The following is a 14,579-nucleotide window of genomic DNA, read 5'->3' as shown; positions in this document are numbered from 1 at the left end:
TCTGTTTTGCCAGAAAGTGCCTTTCTATGTTATATATCATTAAAAAAATAAAATAGTCTAAATATCCCACTTACAGTTATTGTTTCATATATTGCTTGGTTCTCAAACAATATGCTTCAGCACAAAATCCCTAACATAAAAACAGTTTAAAGGCTTTTTCATATTTCTTTCATTGGGTTTTTAATCCAAATATTGCCCAAATACAAGGAAAATTATGTGTGATATTTCAAAGCAAAGTGAGATTTAATTGTTCCACAGGATAAATATTTAACAAGCAAATTGCTTAAGCAAAACAGATAACTTCCCCCAATTTTTTAGGAAATTAATTTTTCATTTAGAAATTGGGGACAGATTGGGTGCATTTTGTCCAGATTGACTCAGTATGTATGACCCCCCAATTTACCACAGTGACTGTAAGCAGCTAATAGCATATTAAAACATTAAAAAAACAAACATAGGCAACAATACATTGACTTTAGATCCATAATATACACTTTATCTAGTCTGTACTAAGTACTTAAGCTGAACCATAATAAGTGTATACAAATAATATAAATAATAAAGGCAAAAAAGTTGAAAAGTTGTATCTACTCAGTATTAGTTATTTATTTACTGTTAAAGTCTAAAACGTAATAAGATTTGACATCTGCAGCAAGAATTTTAGAAAAAACATTACAATACTTTAATATGAAAGCCAGGTTGGTTATTAGTTAAGGAATCAGGATAGAATTCAAGAGACCATGAGGTCTAGTCCCAACTTGAGCACAAAGCCACCTGGGTGACTTTGGGCCGATCACTCTCTTTCAGCCCTAGGACGCAAGCAATAACAAACTTCTGAATTCTTATCAATGAGAAATAATGATTTGGTAATGCAGTGTAATGTAATGCAGTCTTCTTTAAAAAGACCATTCTTTTGTGAGCCACAGAGAATTGGTGGTTCCACAAAAGTTATTTTCAAGTTGAACAGATTATTTCCCAATAACTTTGCATTAGAGTTTAATGCCATTCCTGATAATGGTATATAACTGTACGATATAAATTCTTCTAGTAGCTTGCACAATAATTAATGAACTACAAGTCATTTCTCCTCCAGCTCACAACTCTGATCACAGATCTAAGTCAAATGGTATGAATTATGTAAAGTTTCAATAAAAAGCAACTTTCAAAAATCTGAAACCATAAATGAGTTTTCAGCTAATTTGTAAGAGTATTAATTCTTCATATGAATAATAAAATTACCAGTTCAGATAAAGTTGCTGTTCCGTTAATCATGAAACACTTTTTTACAGTGTCAAATGCAATATAATACCAAGCCATCTGTCGTCCAGTTTCTGTAGAAAAAATAAATATATAAAACAATTAAGTATTTTTAATAAGTGAAATATAAAAGACATTTTTTCCTAGTTAGTTTTAAGTAATAATAGCTTTAAGTTTGAAGAACGCATATGATAGGAAACTCCCTTTTTTAATAGTAAGTCCAGTTGTCCTTTGGAACCAATTATCTAAAGAGGTGGGAGGTTCCTCTTCACTGGATTGGCTAGACAGCCATCAGTTTTAGGATGCTTCAGTTTGGATTCTCGCATTAAACACAAGATTTGGCTCAATGGTTTAAATGGATCTTCCAACTCTGTTACTCTGTGACATTGATTTTAACTCAAAGGACTTCAAATTATTTTTAGTTACTCATTTTTATAGACTGGGAACATATAATAAACCAGATTTAAACATAAAATATGGTCTAATCTATTAACTAGCCTTCTAATTGCCACATGTTTAGTATATATTTCAATATATGTTTAGTATATATTTAAAACTATACAACATTCAAAAATATTCATGACTTTTCCACACTCCTAAGTACATATGAAAAAACTCAGAAAATTCTTCTATGGCGCAAAACTCTGAGAAATACTGCCCCCTCTAAGAGCAAGAAAGAGAAAAGGCAAGTATTTGGATTTGCCTTATAATCATGCCTTTCTACAAATCTGGGGGGGAAAACTGTTTGCTTATGCTTGTCTATTGGTTAATTTTCTGGTTGATTTCCATGATCCTCAGAAGAAATGTGAATATCAGTGGTAGTTTTCCATAGGAAGATGAGTCTAGATGATACTACTAGTTCATGCATACAGTAGTTCGGCAGTTCGAGTCTCAACGGCTCAAGGTTGACTCAGCCTTTCATCCTTCCAAGGTTGGTAAAATGAGGACCCAGATTGTTGGGGGAAATATACTGACTCTGTAAACCACTTAGAAAGGGCTGTAAAGCAGTGTGAAATGGTATATAAATCTAAGTGCTATTGCTATTGCTATGTGACAGTGACTTAAAGTCCCAAGTTTCTGCCCCCGTTATCCAATTTTCCTAGCTTGTAATCCAAACATTTTATCAAGAAGCTGCCCTTAATTTATGGAACACTCTAAGACAAAGAGGAACAAAGTTTTATAACTGGAGTTGGTCCCAGTTAACACTTTTTTGAGACCTGAGAGTTGCAGTGAGTAGTACTATGATAGGCAAAAGCATGACACTATAAATGTGGCTACACTTATATTTTTTCTGATTTATATTTTCTAGTGGATTTTTTAAAAAATAATGTTATGTCTATTTTATGCCTGATATTACAATTTTCAATGTTTACTCAAAATGACAAAAACTACACTGTCAAATTTCAGTCATTATGGAAAGAAAGAACTGGACACAAAACAGAGACTTGAGAGTTGTGTGAAGTCTTGCAATTGCACATTGCCCTGGGGCACAGTTTTTATGAGAACAATGCATGCCCCAAATACACATTTTAAATATTAAAATATTAAAAAAATAAATTCTGAACATTCAGATGATACAGATTATGTAATATTACCTGTGGTCTTGAAGTAGAGATTATCATCCATCTTGATCAGATCAAGTGATGACAAATCATTCAAATTCTTCAAACATAGTTCTGTCCAAGTTGAAGTGACAATTTTTAATATGCAGGAAAAAATAATTTTGCAGTTAGAAAAAGCAGAAAATTTATCAATCTTCTGTGAACAGGCAAACCCTGATTCAACTCAGGCAAGGCAAGCACTTCCATTCCCCACATTCACTCACCCTATTTCCCAGATATAAAATCAACTTAAATGTCTATGCAATAGCTATGAACATGTGACCAAACAAGAAAAACAAGTTTACACTTGCCCCAATAAAATAAAGAGGATTCTTGGTGAGTTTAACATTTTAGCCTCACATAAAAGTAGGGAGTTGCAGAGAAGGTTCTTCTCAGATCCATCTTTGTTTGGGAAAAAGCTTTGTTTTGGGACAAAGGGAAACAGTATGGCTGAAAGAGATGAAAGAAAGCTCTTCTGGGAAAAGGCCAAAAAAGAAGATGCAAGAAAGAGAAGATGTAAGCAAGATAAAGAATGAAAATGACCACAAGTCCTAATGAGCTAGATCCCAAGAAAAGAAGGAATGTAAGCAATGCTGAAGTGGAAGGAGCAACAATAGGAGCAGAGCTGAAAGTAGATATGAGTTGGAACCTCTTTAGGGGCAGAGAAATAGGCTTGCTTTATTCAGAAAGACAAAGATTCTAGGTGAAGGGAAAAAAATTCTGGAGTTGGTGGTAAGAGCAGGGATATCTGTCTCTGGGCTCAAGAGAAAAAAGGCACTTTATTGTGGTCCAATAATGTCTAAGGAATCCACAGGAGGTAAGAGGAAAAACAAAAGAATTAGCAGAACTAGTACTAGAATGTGAAGCAAAATGAGCAAACAAATTTAAGTATCCTTAAAGCCTATTTGAATGCACTGTTCTTTGTGTTTTCAAGAAATCTGACCTTGTAATTTTGCTTCAATTCCATTTCTGTCCAGCCCAGCTGAAAACCCTTGGTTAAAAGAATACAATTGATTATTAATGCTTAATTTGTAAAAGAATAATGTACAGTTCTTTTGTTATAGAAATCTATGCAAAGTTTTACAATCAACAGATTTGTATATTAAGCACACAATTTATTATGGGACACAAAAGGATGCCTAAAGAGATTTATAAATTATTTATTAATTTTAACTTTAAAATTGTCCCAGCTTGTACCTTGCTACACATATTGTTGTCCTTCCAATATAGAATGAACAGTGGATAAGAAGACCTATACACCATACACTATATTTAGAATGAATCAATCCACAAATTCATGCTATAGCCCATAAGTGATCAACTAATGACCTAGAGATACCAGAAACTTCTAATTTCCTTTTAAATTGGCTTGTAAAATAACTGCTGTTTGCTGTTCTCATACATAGCAATCTGTCATAGTGCTTCATCTTAAGAATTGAACACTCCCCTCAGAGCTCTGAATTTTTCCTTTCCTCCATAATATAAGCATCCTAATTGCACATATAAATATTTGACCATTATTCATGAAACAACAAAAGAATCTGTCCTAACACTAAAAATGGCTTAGAAAATAATATTCAATTTTCATAGTTCAAAATGCTTTCAGCATCTGACATTTTCCCTATTTTCTATTTCTTAAAATATGAATTTATTACAGAAAAAGCAAGACAGCATTCAAACATTAACATTTGTTCCATTATATTTCTGCTAACAAATATAGACCTTTTAAAAAAAATATTTTATTTTTGTGAATATTTTTCCACTACTACAAAGATTTTATATCTGCTTTCATCTTTCTCTCACTTTCTCTCTTGCTCTTTCTCTCACACATACACACATATATACAAAATCCGTGTGAAAACAGATGTAGTGAAAGGTGCTAAATGTCCTAACTGTTATCATTTAAGGGCATTTCAAGAAAGTAAGTATTTCATTTACCACTTTTTCCCTCCCCCTTTTCTTTCACAGTTCTAAAAAGCAGCTGTTCCACATACAGAGAGATCCTACTGTGCTGAACACTGCAGAATGCCTTATGCTGTGGTGATGACAGCAAGAAGGATCAGTGAAGAAACAGTAACTCTGCCTTTGGGGGACATAGATCTGCATTCACTTGATATAAAATAGTTTATGAATTTTAATGTTCTCATTTGATCCTCTATAAAAACAAGCCTATTTAGCTGAAAACTTTAAAAAAAAATATACACTATTCAAGAAAGTGAATTCATTTTCTTCAAAAACAGGCAACCTGTACTTACTGCAGGGAACAAAATATTATCTGTATCACATTCCAATATGCAACTGACATTTTTATATTTTGAAATGTTGCAGAGAAAGAATTATCAGATTTCTACAAAAGAAATTGTAGTATGAATCTGCAATAAGCCTGTTAAACGTCCAAGTACCAGTATCCTCAAGGCCATCTATGGAACAAGGAGAAATAGGAGCTTCAGGTGCAATATCCCAAAGACAGACTGATTTTCTGTTTCCAAGTTCTCTGGTATTAAGCACCTTACAGACTATGAGATGGTTGGTAAACAAAGTATTCACGTAAGGATACAAAAAACGTTCTTGCCAAATCTGTTTTGAAGATAAGGAAACTACATAGCTTGACTGGGCTTCAGTAATTTTTCCTAACACTTTTACTAAGTAACCTCAATCTCAATAGAGCTGGAAGGGAACTTGGAGGTCTTCTAGCCCAGCGCCCTGCTCAAGCCGGAGACCATATACCATTTCAGACAAGTGACTGTCCGGTCTCTTCTTAAAAAGAGACTTCCAGTGATGAAGCACCCACAACTTCTGAAGGCAGCTGTTCCACTGCTTAATTGTCCCCACTGTTAGGAAGTTTCTTCTTAATTCTGGGTTGCTTCTCTCCATTGTTTCTTGTTTCCACCCATTGTTTCTTGTCAAAGAATCCTGTGATTCTTTGGAAAATAAATTGACCCCCCTCCTCTTTGTGGCAGCCTCTCAAATACTGGAATACTGCTATCATGTGCTCCCTAGTCCTTTTCTCTAGACTAGCCAAACCCAAATCCTGCAATCATTCTTCATATAGGCCTTTAATCATCTTAGTTGCTCTTCTTTGCTAACTTTTTCCAAAGTCTCAACATCTTTTATGTAATGAGGTGTCCAAAACTGGATGTAGTATTCCAGGTGTGGCCTTACTAAGGCTTTATAAAGGGATACTAACATTTCAAATAATTTTGATTCTATGCGTCTGTTTATACAACCAAGGATTGTATTGCCTTTTTTGGCTTCTGCCGCGCACTGCTGGCTCATGTTTAAGTGATTATCCACTAGGATTTCAAGGTCCCTCTCAGTTACTGTTTTTGAGCCAGATTTCACCTAATATATACTTGTACCTTTGGTTTTTCCTGCCTAGGTGTAAAACTTTGCTTTTCTCCACATTAATTTTGTTGGATAGGCCCCATTGTTCAAGTCTGTCAAGATCTTTTTGGATCCTGAGCTTGTCTTCTGAGGTGTTGGCTATTCCTGCCAGCTTAGTGTCATCTGCAGATTTGATGAGTTCCCCTTCTATTTCCTCATCTAAGCCATTTATGAAAATATTGAAGAGTACTGGGCCTAAGATGGAACCTTGTGGTACCCCACTACTTACTTCCCTCCGTGTAGATTTAATACCATTAAGAAATACTCATTGAGTACTGTTTGTCAGCCAGTTACAAATCCATCTGGTGGTGATTCTGTCTATCCCACATTTTTCTAGCTTATCAAGAAGTGGGTTGTGGTTTACTTGCCAAATACTGAAGTCTAAATATACTATATCTACAGCATTTCCCTGGTATATCACTTTGTCAAAGAATGAAATAAGATTGGTTTGGCATGATCTCTTTTTAACAAACCCATGCTGGCTACTAGTTATAACTTTGTTTCTAGATATTCACAGATCTGTTTTTTGATTATTTTTTCAAGTATCTTCCCAGATATCGATGTTAAACTGATTGTTCTGTAGTTTCCTGGGTCTGGTTTTTTCCCCCTTTTTTGAAGATGGGAACCACATCAGCTCTTTTCCAATCCTCTGTTAATTCCCCAGTGCTCCAAGATATTTTAAAGATATGATACAATGGTTCTGAGATAACATCTGCCAGCTCCTTCAGAACTCTGGGATGTAATCCATCAGGTCCAGATGATTTATATTCATCAAGGTCAGACGGGTTTTCTATTACCATTTTCTTGCTTATTTTAATTTTTATTTCTAGTCTGTCTTTTACAGTTATGTTTTTGGTAAATTGGGCTATAGTTTCTTTTTTGTGAAGACTGATGCAAAGAATGAGTTAAGCAGCTCTGCTTTCTTTCTACTGCCTGTTACTTCCTTGCCATCTTCTCTCTTTAGTGGACCAACTGTTTCCTTGACTTTTTTCTTGTTATTTATATGTTGAAATAAACTTTTTTTTATTATCTTTGACTTTTGTTGCAAGTTTTGTTCATTGTGAGCCTTTGCTTTCCTGACTTCATCTTTGCAGATTCTGGCTATCTGCTGATAGTCTTCCTTAGTTGTGTGTCCCTCTTTCCATTTTTTCTACTTATCCCTTTTGTCTTTCAGTTTATCAGAGAGTTCTTTGTGCAACCATGCTGGTTTCTTTTTGGATTTCTTGTTTTTCTGTGGTATTGTGTTGGGCTGGGCTGGGCTGGGCTTTTATGATCATATTTTTCAATGTTTCCCACGCTTCTTGAGTTGTTTTCCCCTTTAGGATTTTTTTCCATGAAATTTTGCTTAGGCTTTCTCTGAGTTTGTTAAAATCAGCTCTTTTAAAGTTTAAGATACTGATTGGATTATATTCTATTGCTTGTGTTTACTTTATATTGAATTCCAGTATGACGTGGTCACTCTCGCCCAAAGTTCCGGCAACTTCAACTCCCTCTTTCGTTTCTTCTCTATTAGTAAGAATTAGGTCCAGTATAGTTTTTCTTCCAGTTCCTTCCTTTACCTTTTGAATGACAAAGTTGCCAGCTAAGTTGGTTAGGAATCTGTTTGATCTCCCATTTGCTGCAGAGTTTGTGTATTTTCATCTGTGTAACAAAATAACAGGTTGCATCTATGTGTATCTATATATACACATATATATGTATACCATATTTTTCGGTGTATAAGACGCACTCCCCCCCCCCCAAAAAAAGTGGGTGGAAATGTCTGTGCATCTTATACAGTGAATGTTGCCAAAGCCCCACCCACCCATCAGCCCCCACCCTTCGGCCTCTGCCTCCCAGCAATTTACCTCCTTGCAGCAAACAGCAAACAGCCTGGTCAGCTTCAACATATCCTGATTTAGCACAAGCAGCTGATTGATGGTTGGATGGGCCTCCTGAAATACCGCCTATCAGCTGTTCCAGGCTGCAGGGATCACCACCGCCCATTGCCGCCATCGCTGCCCATCGCTGCTGCCACCTATCACCACCTCCATGCGCCCCATTTTTGGCCTCCGTGCATCCCTTTTTGGCCTGTTCTAGGTGGGGGGGATAGGCAGCAGTGGCATGGGCCAAAAATGGGACATGCAGAGGCTGAAAACGGTGTGTGTGGAGATGGTGATAGGCGGCAGCAGCGATAGGTGGCATAGGTGGCGATGGTGGCGATGGCCGGTGACAATCCCCGCAGCCTGGAACAGCCGATAGATGGTATTTCAGGAGGCCCACCCAACCGCCAACCAGCTGCTTGTGCTAAATCAGGCTGTGCTGAAGATGACTAGGCTATTTGCTGTTTGCTGCAAGGAGGTAAATTGCTGGGAGGCAGAGGCAGATTTTTTCCCCTTGTTTTCCTCCCCAAAAGTTAGGTGCGTCTTATACTTCGATGTGTCTTATAGTCCGAAAAATACGGTAAGTATCCATTAGAATGTATGAGGCAGGCTGTATACTCTTCGCTCTGGGTCATATCATTAAGAAGAGTGAGAAAAGGGAGTTTAAATTTGAGGTGCTAAACTATCACCCAACTGAATCTCCCATTAGAATGGACTGGGGGACTTTTTTTCTGGAAAGTTTTTCTTAGTTACCAGCTTGTTCCAGTTGATTTTCAAACTTGCTTTTGTTAACTTGATTGCATTTTGGGTGCTTGGCAACTGGCTCACTTTTGTGGTCATTTTGCAGCATCCTATGATCATATGACCATGATTTTTTACATTGTTTGCTAGTTTCCGGTGTTCATTTCTGGTTTCCAGCAAAAAAACACCCATTGGGTATAATGGATTCACCTAATGATGATGCTGTTCACTTAATGATCATAGAATTTGCTTAATGATGCCACAAAAAATATTGTTCTGTGTTCACAAGCAGGAAAAGACAGATGAACATAAACAATAACAGACTACATATTCTGATTGCCTAGATTTCTACTGAAAAAGGAAATTCATAAGAAATACCATTAATGTTTTGAATAAATTATTTGCCAACAGAAAACTGTTTTATCATAAGAAACAAATTACCACATCACATTTTAATTGTCTACTTCAATTCACAAATTTTAAGTGCCACCTACCATAATAAGCTGGATTCTTCAAAGCTCTGATATAGAGGAAAGTCGATCTCACCCATTCTAAAGCTATGTTCACATCAGTGATGGTGTGAAGCACTATTTCAGCATTTAAGTGTTCAATTAGATGTTTGTGCAAACTAATATAAAAAGAGAGAGAAAAGGAAAAAATAAGATACAAATTAAATGCATAAAATATATATTATTACCAACACATTTCATTCTTAAATAGAGAACTAGTGATTTGGGATCTATATTGAACCCCTTAAATATAGATATTTGAAAGAACAATACATTTAATAAAGTAATAGTTAAATATTAAGATATAAATACCATATTTTTCGGAGTATAAGACGCACTCCCCCCCCCAAAGTGGGTGAAAATTTCAGTGCGTTTTATACAGCGAACGTTGCGATGGGGGGAGGGGGGTTGGTGTGGTGCTGATCAGCTGTTCTAGAATGGGCCGCGGTGGTGGTGGCGAACGGCCACTGTGATGGCAAATGGGCCGCAGTGGTAGCGAACAGGCCATGATGGCGGTGAATGGGCCGTGGTGGCGGTGGACGAACCGTGGCGGTGCTGAACAGGTGGCAGCAAATGGGTGTCAGCAAATGGGCCACGGCAAACGGGCTGTGGCAAATGGGCCATGACAAATGAGCCAGATGAATACCGGGTGGATGCTGGGAGGCAGAAGCAGATTTTTTTTTTCTTGTTTTCCTCCCCAAAAAAGGTAGGTGCATCTTATAGTCCAGAGTGTTTTATACTCCCAAAAATATGGTAGTTGGTTTCATTTCTTTATGGGAGAGCTTAAATATATTTTTATGTCATTCAAAGGAAAAACAACAACAAAGCCTGGCAGCCTTCAGCATAGGCCTATTACAGTCTGATTTCTTCTAAAGATTAATCTCGGTCTTGAATTCTCTAACTGAAATTTTCAGATTAAGAAGCAAATCTTATAATACCTTAAGTACACTGAACATTCTATTCAGGTGGACGAAGCTTGAGACAATAGTTCTAAATATGAAATTAAATATGAAATAAAACTTGGATTTGCCTTGGTTCCACTAATTACATGCTCCAGGAGACAGGAATTCTGCTGACACCTCTTGAACTCATGGTAACTTTTGATAACACTGATTATGGTATTTTGTTGGAGTTCTTGATGAAGCTGGAGAATGGAAATTCTGCTTTACTAGGTCTGAAGTTTCTGTTCCCATTTCTCCAGATGTTATCAAACAGTAGCCTAGGAAGGCTTATACTAAACTCATTGGGAATTGACCTGTGGCTAATTTAGCCTGTGGGGTTCTACAAGTTCAAATCTACAGACCAGATGATTTACATCCAAGGAGCTGGCAGATGTGATTTCGGAACTACTGAATGAAATCTTTCAGGGCTATTGGAAAATGGGGGAACTGTCAGAGAACCGGAAAAGAGCTGATGTGGATCCAATCTTCAAAAGGGGTGGAAGTGGGAAGAGTGGATACAGGAAACTACAAAGCAATCAGTTTGATATCAATACCTGGGGAAATCCTGGAAAAGATAATTAAGTAGTGGATTTGTGAGCACCTAGAAATGAGCAAGGTTATTATTAGAAGCCAGCATGGGTTTGTTAAAAGCAGATCATGCCAAACAAACATTATTGCCATCTTTAATAAAGTGACTAAATTAGTGGATCAAGGAAATGCTGTGGATATAATATACTTTGACTTCAGTAAGGCATTTGATAAAGGAATCTACAGCTTACTTCTTGGTAAAATAGAACGATGTGGGATAGATTGGACCACACCAGATGTGTTTGCATTTGGATGACGAATGGCACTCAGTGTGTGGTCCTCAATGGAACTAAATCTATGTGAAAGGAAGCATGCAGTAGGGTATTTCAAGGTTCTGTCTTGGGCATAGTGCTCTTTAGCATCTTCATAAATGACCTAAATAAGGAGATTGAAGGGCACACATCAAATTGGCAGATGACACCAAGCTGGAGGGAATTGGTAACACTTTGGAAGATAGTCTCAAGATTCAGAAGGATCTTGTCAGACTTGAGGATTGGGTCCTATCCAACAAGATATGGGTCATTGGTGAGAAAATAAGGTCCTGCACTTAGGAAGAAAAAATTAAATGCACAGGTACAGTCTAGGCAGTTCCTGGCTCAATAATAGTGTCTATGAAAGGGACCTATGTGTCCTGGTGGACCACTGCTTATGAGTCAGCAGTTTGGCTGCAGCTGCCAAAAAGGCAGATGCAGTCCTAGGTTGCATCAACAGAAGGATCAGGATCCTGGGAGCAGCTCAAGGTTGACTCAGCTTTTCATCCTTCCGAGGTCAATAAAATGAGGGCACAGATTGGCAATATGCTGACTCTGTAAACTGCTTAGAGAGGGCTATAAAGCACTGTGAATTGGTATATAAGTATATGCTAAGTTGCCACAATACAAAAAGAGATGCTGAGGCCCTAGAAAGAATGCAGAGAAGACCAACAAAAATGATAAGGGGTCTGGAGGCTAAATTGTACAATGACTGGCTAAGGGAATGGTATGTTAGGCCTAATGAAGAGAAGGCTTAAGTGACATGATAGCAATCATCCGATACTGTCTGTCTATTGGGAATCAATATAAAGACTATATAAATTGCATTAGCTATCTTGACCTTGCTGTTCAGCAGTTGCAGAAGTGATATATATCTCAAAGTACATATGGTGCACCTTCCTTTAAGCTTAAAGCAGAGATATACAGACGTTACATTTTGTGATGCCCTCAATGTTCAAAGTGGTCTGACTTCCTTGTCTTCCTGTACAGGTTTTATATGAGTTTACATGATTATGTAGTGGCTCAGATTCAGATTCAAATTCCTTCATATTTCAGAAATAGAACAATAAAGAATTTGCACATCACAATTTTTAGCAGCTAGTGCTGATTTTTCCAACACATAGCAGCAAAATAACCTTAAAATGCAATTTTAGAAATATGCAGAAATACCTGTTTCCATACTTAGCTTTCTTTTGTTGGAATTTGGAGTTTAAAGAGCATGTTAAACTATGTCAGTTTTATAGTACATTCTAAAATGTGGCTAGCTATTATTTTTCTGGGCAGAGCTTCAGAAATCACTCAAAATACAATAAGATGACAATCTAAACATATATTAGGCATGGAAGCTTGTTTGGGTCAGTCACTTTTGCTCTCACTCCAACCCACTTCACAGAATTTTTGTGGGGAAAATAGAAGGCAGGAGTATTAACTATGTTCACCACTTTGATACATGTATGTATACATATCCATATAAATATACAGATACATGTTCATGTACACATATATATGAAAGATGGAATAAAAATGTAATAATAATAATGAACAAGTCCAGATTATATACAATGGGGAAATTGTGTAATCTCAAAGTGTTTAAATTTTGAATTGAAAGTAACTGTATTCTAAATTGAATCTGAATAACAGTACTAAGGGAAGGAGTCCTTTCCACAGATAAATCTAGTGTTTTCTCAGTCCCAAAGCTCCTTTTAAGATGCTTAAGGAAAAAAGAAAAGAAAAGAAATAACCATATGTATTTTCTTATTCTAATTCTCATATTACTACTATTGTACTACAAATGGTTGCATATGAAGGATAAACTTGTTCCTCTTATATTCAGATTATTACAGTAAACATTCAGTGAAAATACTGTGTGGTCTGTTTGCCTTATTGCTTACTATTCTGGTTCATGCTTGAAAAACAAAGATTTTCTAAAAAAATTTCCTCATAGGCCTATCTTCATGATCCTAGAGAAAAATTTCTTTCCAATAATCAAACAAATATGGAGAGCATTTCTAGCTACATACTAAAAACAATTTAAGTTACCTGCTCTCTATTGTATCTGCACCATTTAGCATATGAACATACTTGTCTCTTGTACTTAGTCTTGTCATGATAACTGCTGTTGCTGTTGTATCAAACTGTGGAAAAATATATATACAATACACCTTCAAGCATAATAGAAAGTAAGCAAACTGAGGTCTTTGGGATTTGTAATTCTGAAGGCTTTAGGAAAGCATATTATTATTATGCTAATTCAAGACATTCCCCCATGTCTTTTATTTGCTATTGAAAATCTCAGAAGGGAATTTCTGAAATGTAAAGAGGTTATAGAAATACTTTTACTTTAATTAAATTAAACAAAGATTACAAAGATAATGAGCAAGGATTATGTTTCACCCTCTATTAAAATATTATAAATAAGTATAAAAACAGAGGTCTCATTTAAGAGATGACCAATAAGGAGTATGGGCTAAACACTGTTCTAACAATTTCTTCATAAATTCATAGAACGAACATTAAAAATATCAAGTTTTGGTTCTGTCTAGGAATAGAATTTATATGAAAGTTGCACAAAATAGTAAAATTGCCAGCTTTACATTTCACATATATTTTTTTCTTGCAGCCTTGCTTATCAGTTGCAAAAGTTAAAATATAAAATTAGAATATTCTAGCTAGTGTTAACAACAAGCAATATGAACTGCTTAATACTTTTATGAAAGTTCTTTTTTTCCTATTGATGTTTTACAGATTAATTCAGAAACATTTAACATTCAATTTTAAACCCTAGTAACAACTATATGTTTTCTCTTAAAAATAGTTATATTAATTATTCAACAACAGCTCTAGTGTGCTAATAAAAATGGGCAGACATTCATTTACAACAGAATTAATATATCAAATGTGAAAGACAGGTGTAGTAGTTAAGGCACTAGATTAGAAAGAATGAGACTGTGACTTCTAATTCTGCCTTGGATTACAAAATCTGCTGCATGACCTTGGTCCAGTCAAACCCTCTCTGCCCTAGGAAGCAGGCAGTTGCAAATCAATTCTGAAAGCTTGCCAAGAAAACTTCAGGGATTGATCCAGGCAGTTAGTAAGAGTTAGCAATGACTCCAAGGCACACACACACACAATCGGACATATTAGTGCCAACTTTTACTAATTCCATATAAAACTTGCTTTAAGATACATTAATCTTACTTGAGGTCTTCCTGCTCTCCCAATCATTTGCAAAATATCAGTTTCACTATACTCTTGAAACATTCCTCCAGCATAATGCATTGTTGATTTTATAACTACCAGGTGTGCTGGTAAATTTACTCCCATGGCAAGTGTACTAGTAGTAACTGCAAAAATCAGATATTGAACTTGTTACAAGAGATGGGTTTTTAAAAATTGTGGATATAAGTATATTTTTGTAACATACAAGACCAGTGATGGCTAACCT

The 14,579-nt window shown here is 36.1% G+C and overlaps 1 protein-coding gene across 1 annotated transcript in view; it reads right to left on the bottom strand.

Annotated features, from left to right (window-relative positions):
- The window catches only part of HFM1 (helicase for meiosis 1), a 60,172-nt gene that overhangs the window by 23,769 nt on the left and 21,824 nt on the right, over window positions 1–14,579 (bottom strand). Inside the window, exons 14-19 of the mRNA XM_070939405.1 lie at window positions 14,333–14,478; window positions 13,175–13,269; window positions 9,340–9,473; window positions 3,802–3,849; window positions 2,853–2,933; window positions 1,240–1,331 (exon numbers count right to left, since the gene is read on the bottom strand). Coding sequence (XP_070795506.1) covers window positions 1,240–1,331; window positions 2,853–2,933; window positions 3,802–3,849; window positions 9,340–9,473; window positions 13,175–13,269; window positions 14,333–14,478 — 596 coding nt within the window. The remainder of the gene's footprint in view (window positions 1–1,239; window positions 1,332–2,852; window positions 2,934–3,801; window positions 3,850–9,339; window positions 9,474–13,174; window positions 13,270–14,332; window positions 14,479–14,579) is intronic.

The sequence above is a fragment of the Pituophis catenifer genome, unplaced genomic scaffold (genome assembly GCF_029215685.1).
Source record: "Pituophis catenifer annectens isolate HBS135680 unplaced genomic scaffold, rPitCat1.0.hap2 SCAF_3, whole genome shotgun sequence".
In the NCBI taxonomy this organism is placed as follows: Eukaryota; Metazoa; Chordata; class Lepidosauria; order Squamata; family Colubridae; genus Pituophis; species Pituophis catenifer.
This window is presented reverse-complemented; position numbering and strand designations above follow the sequence as displayed.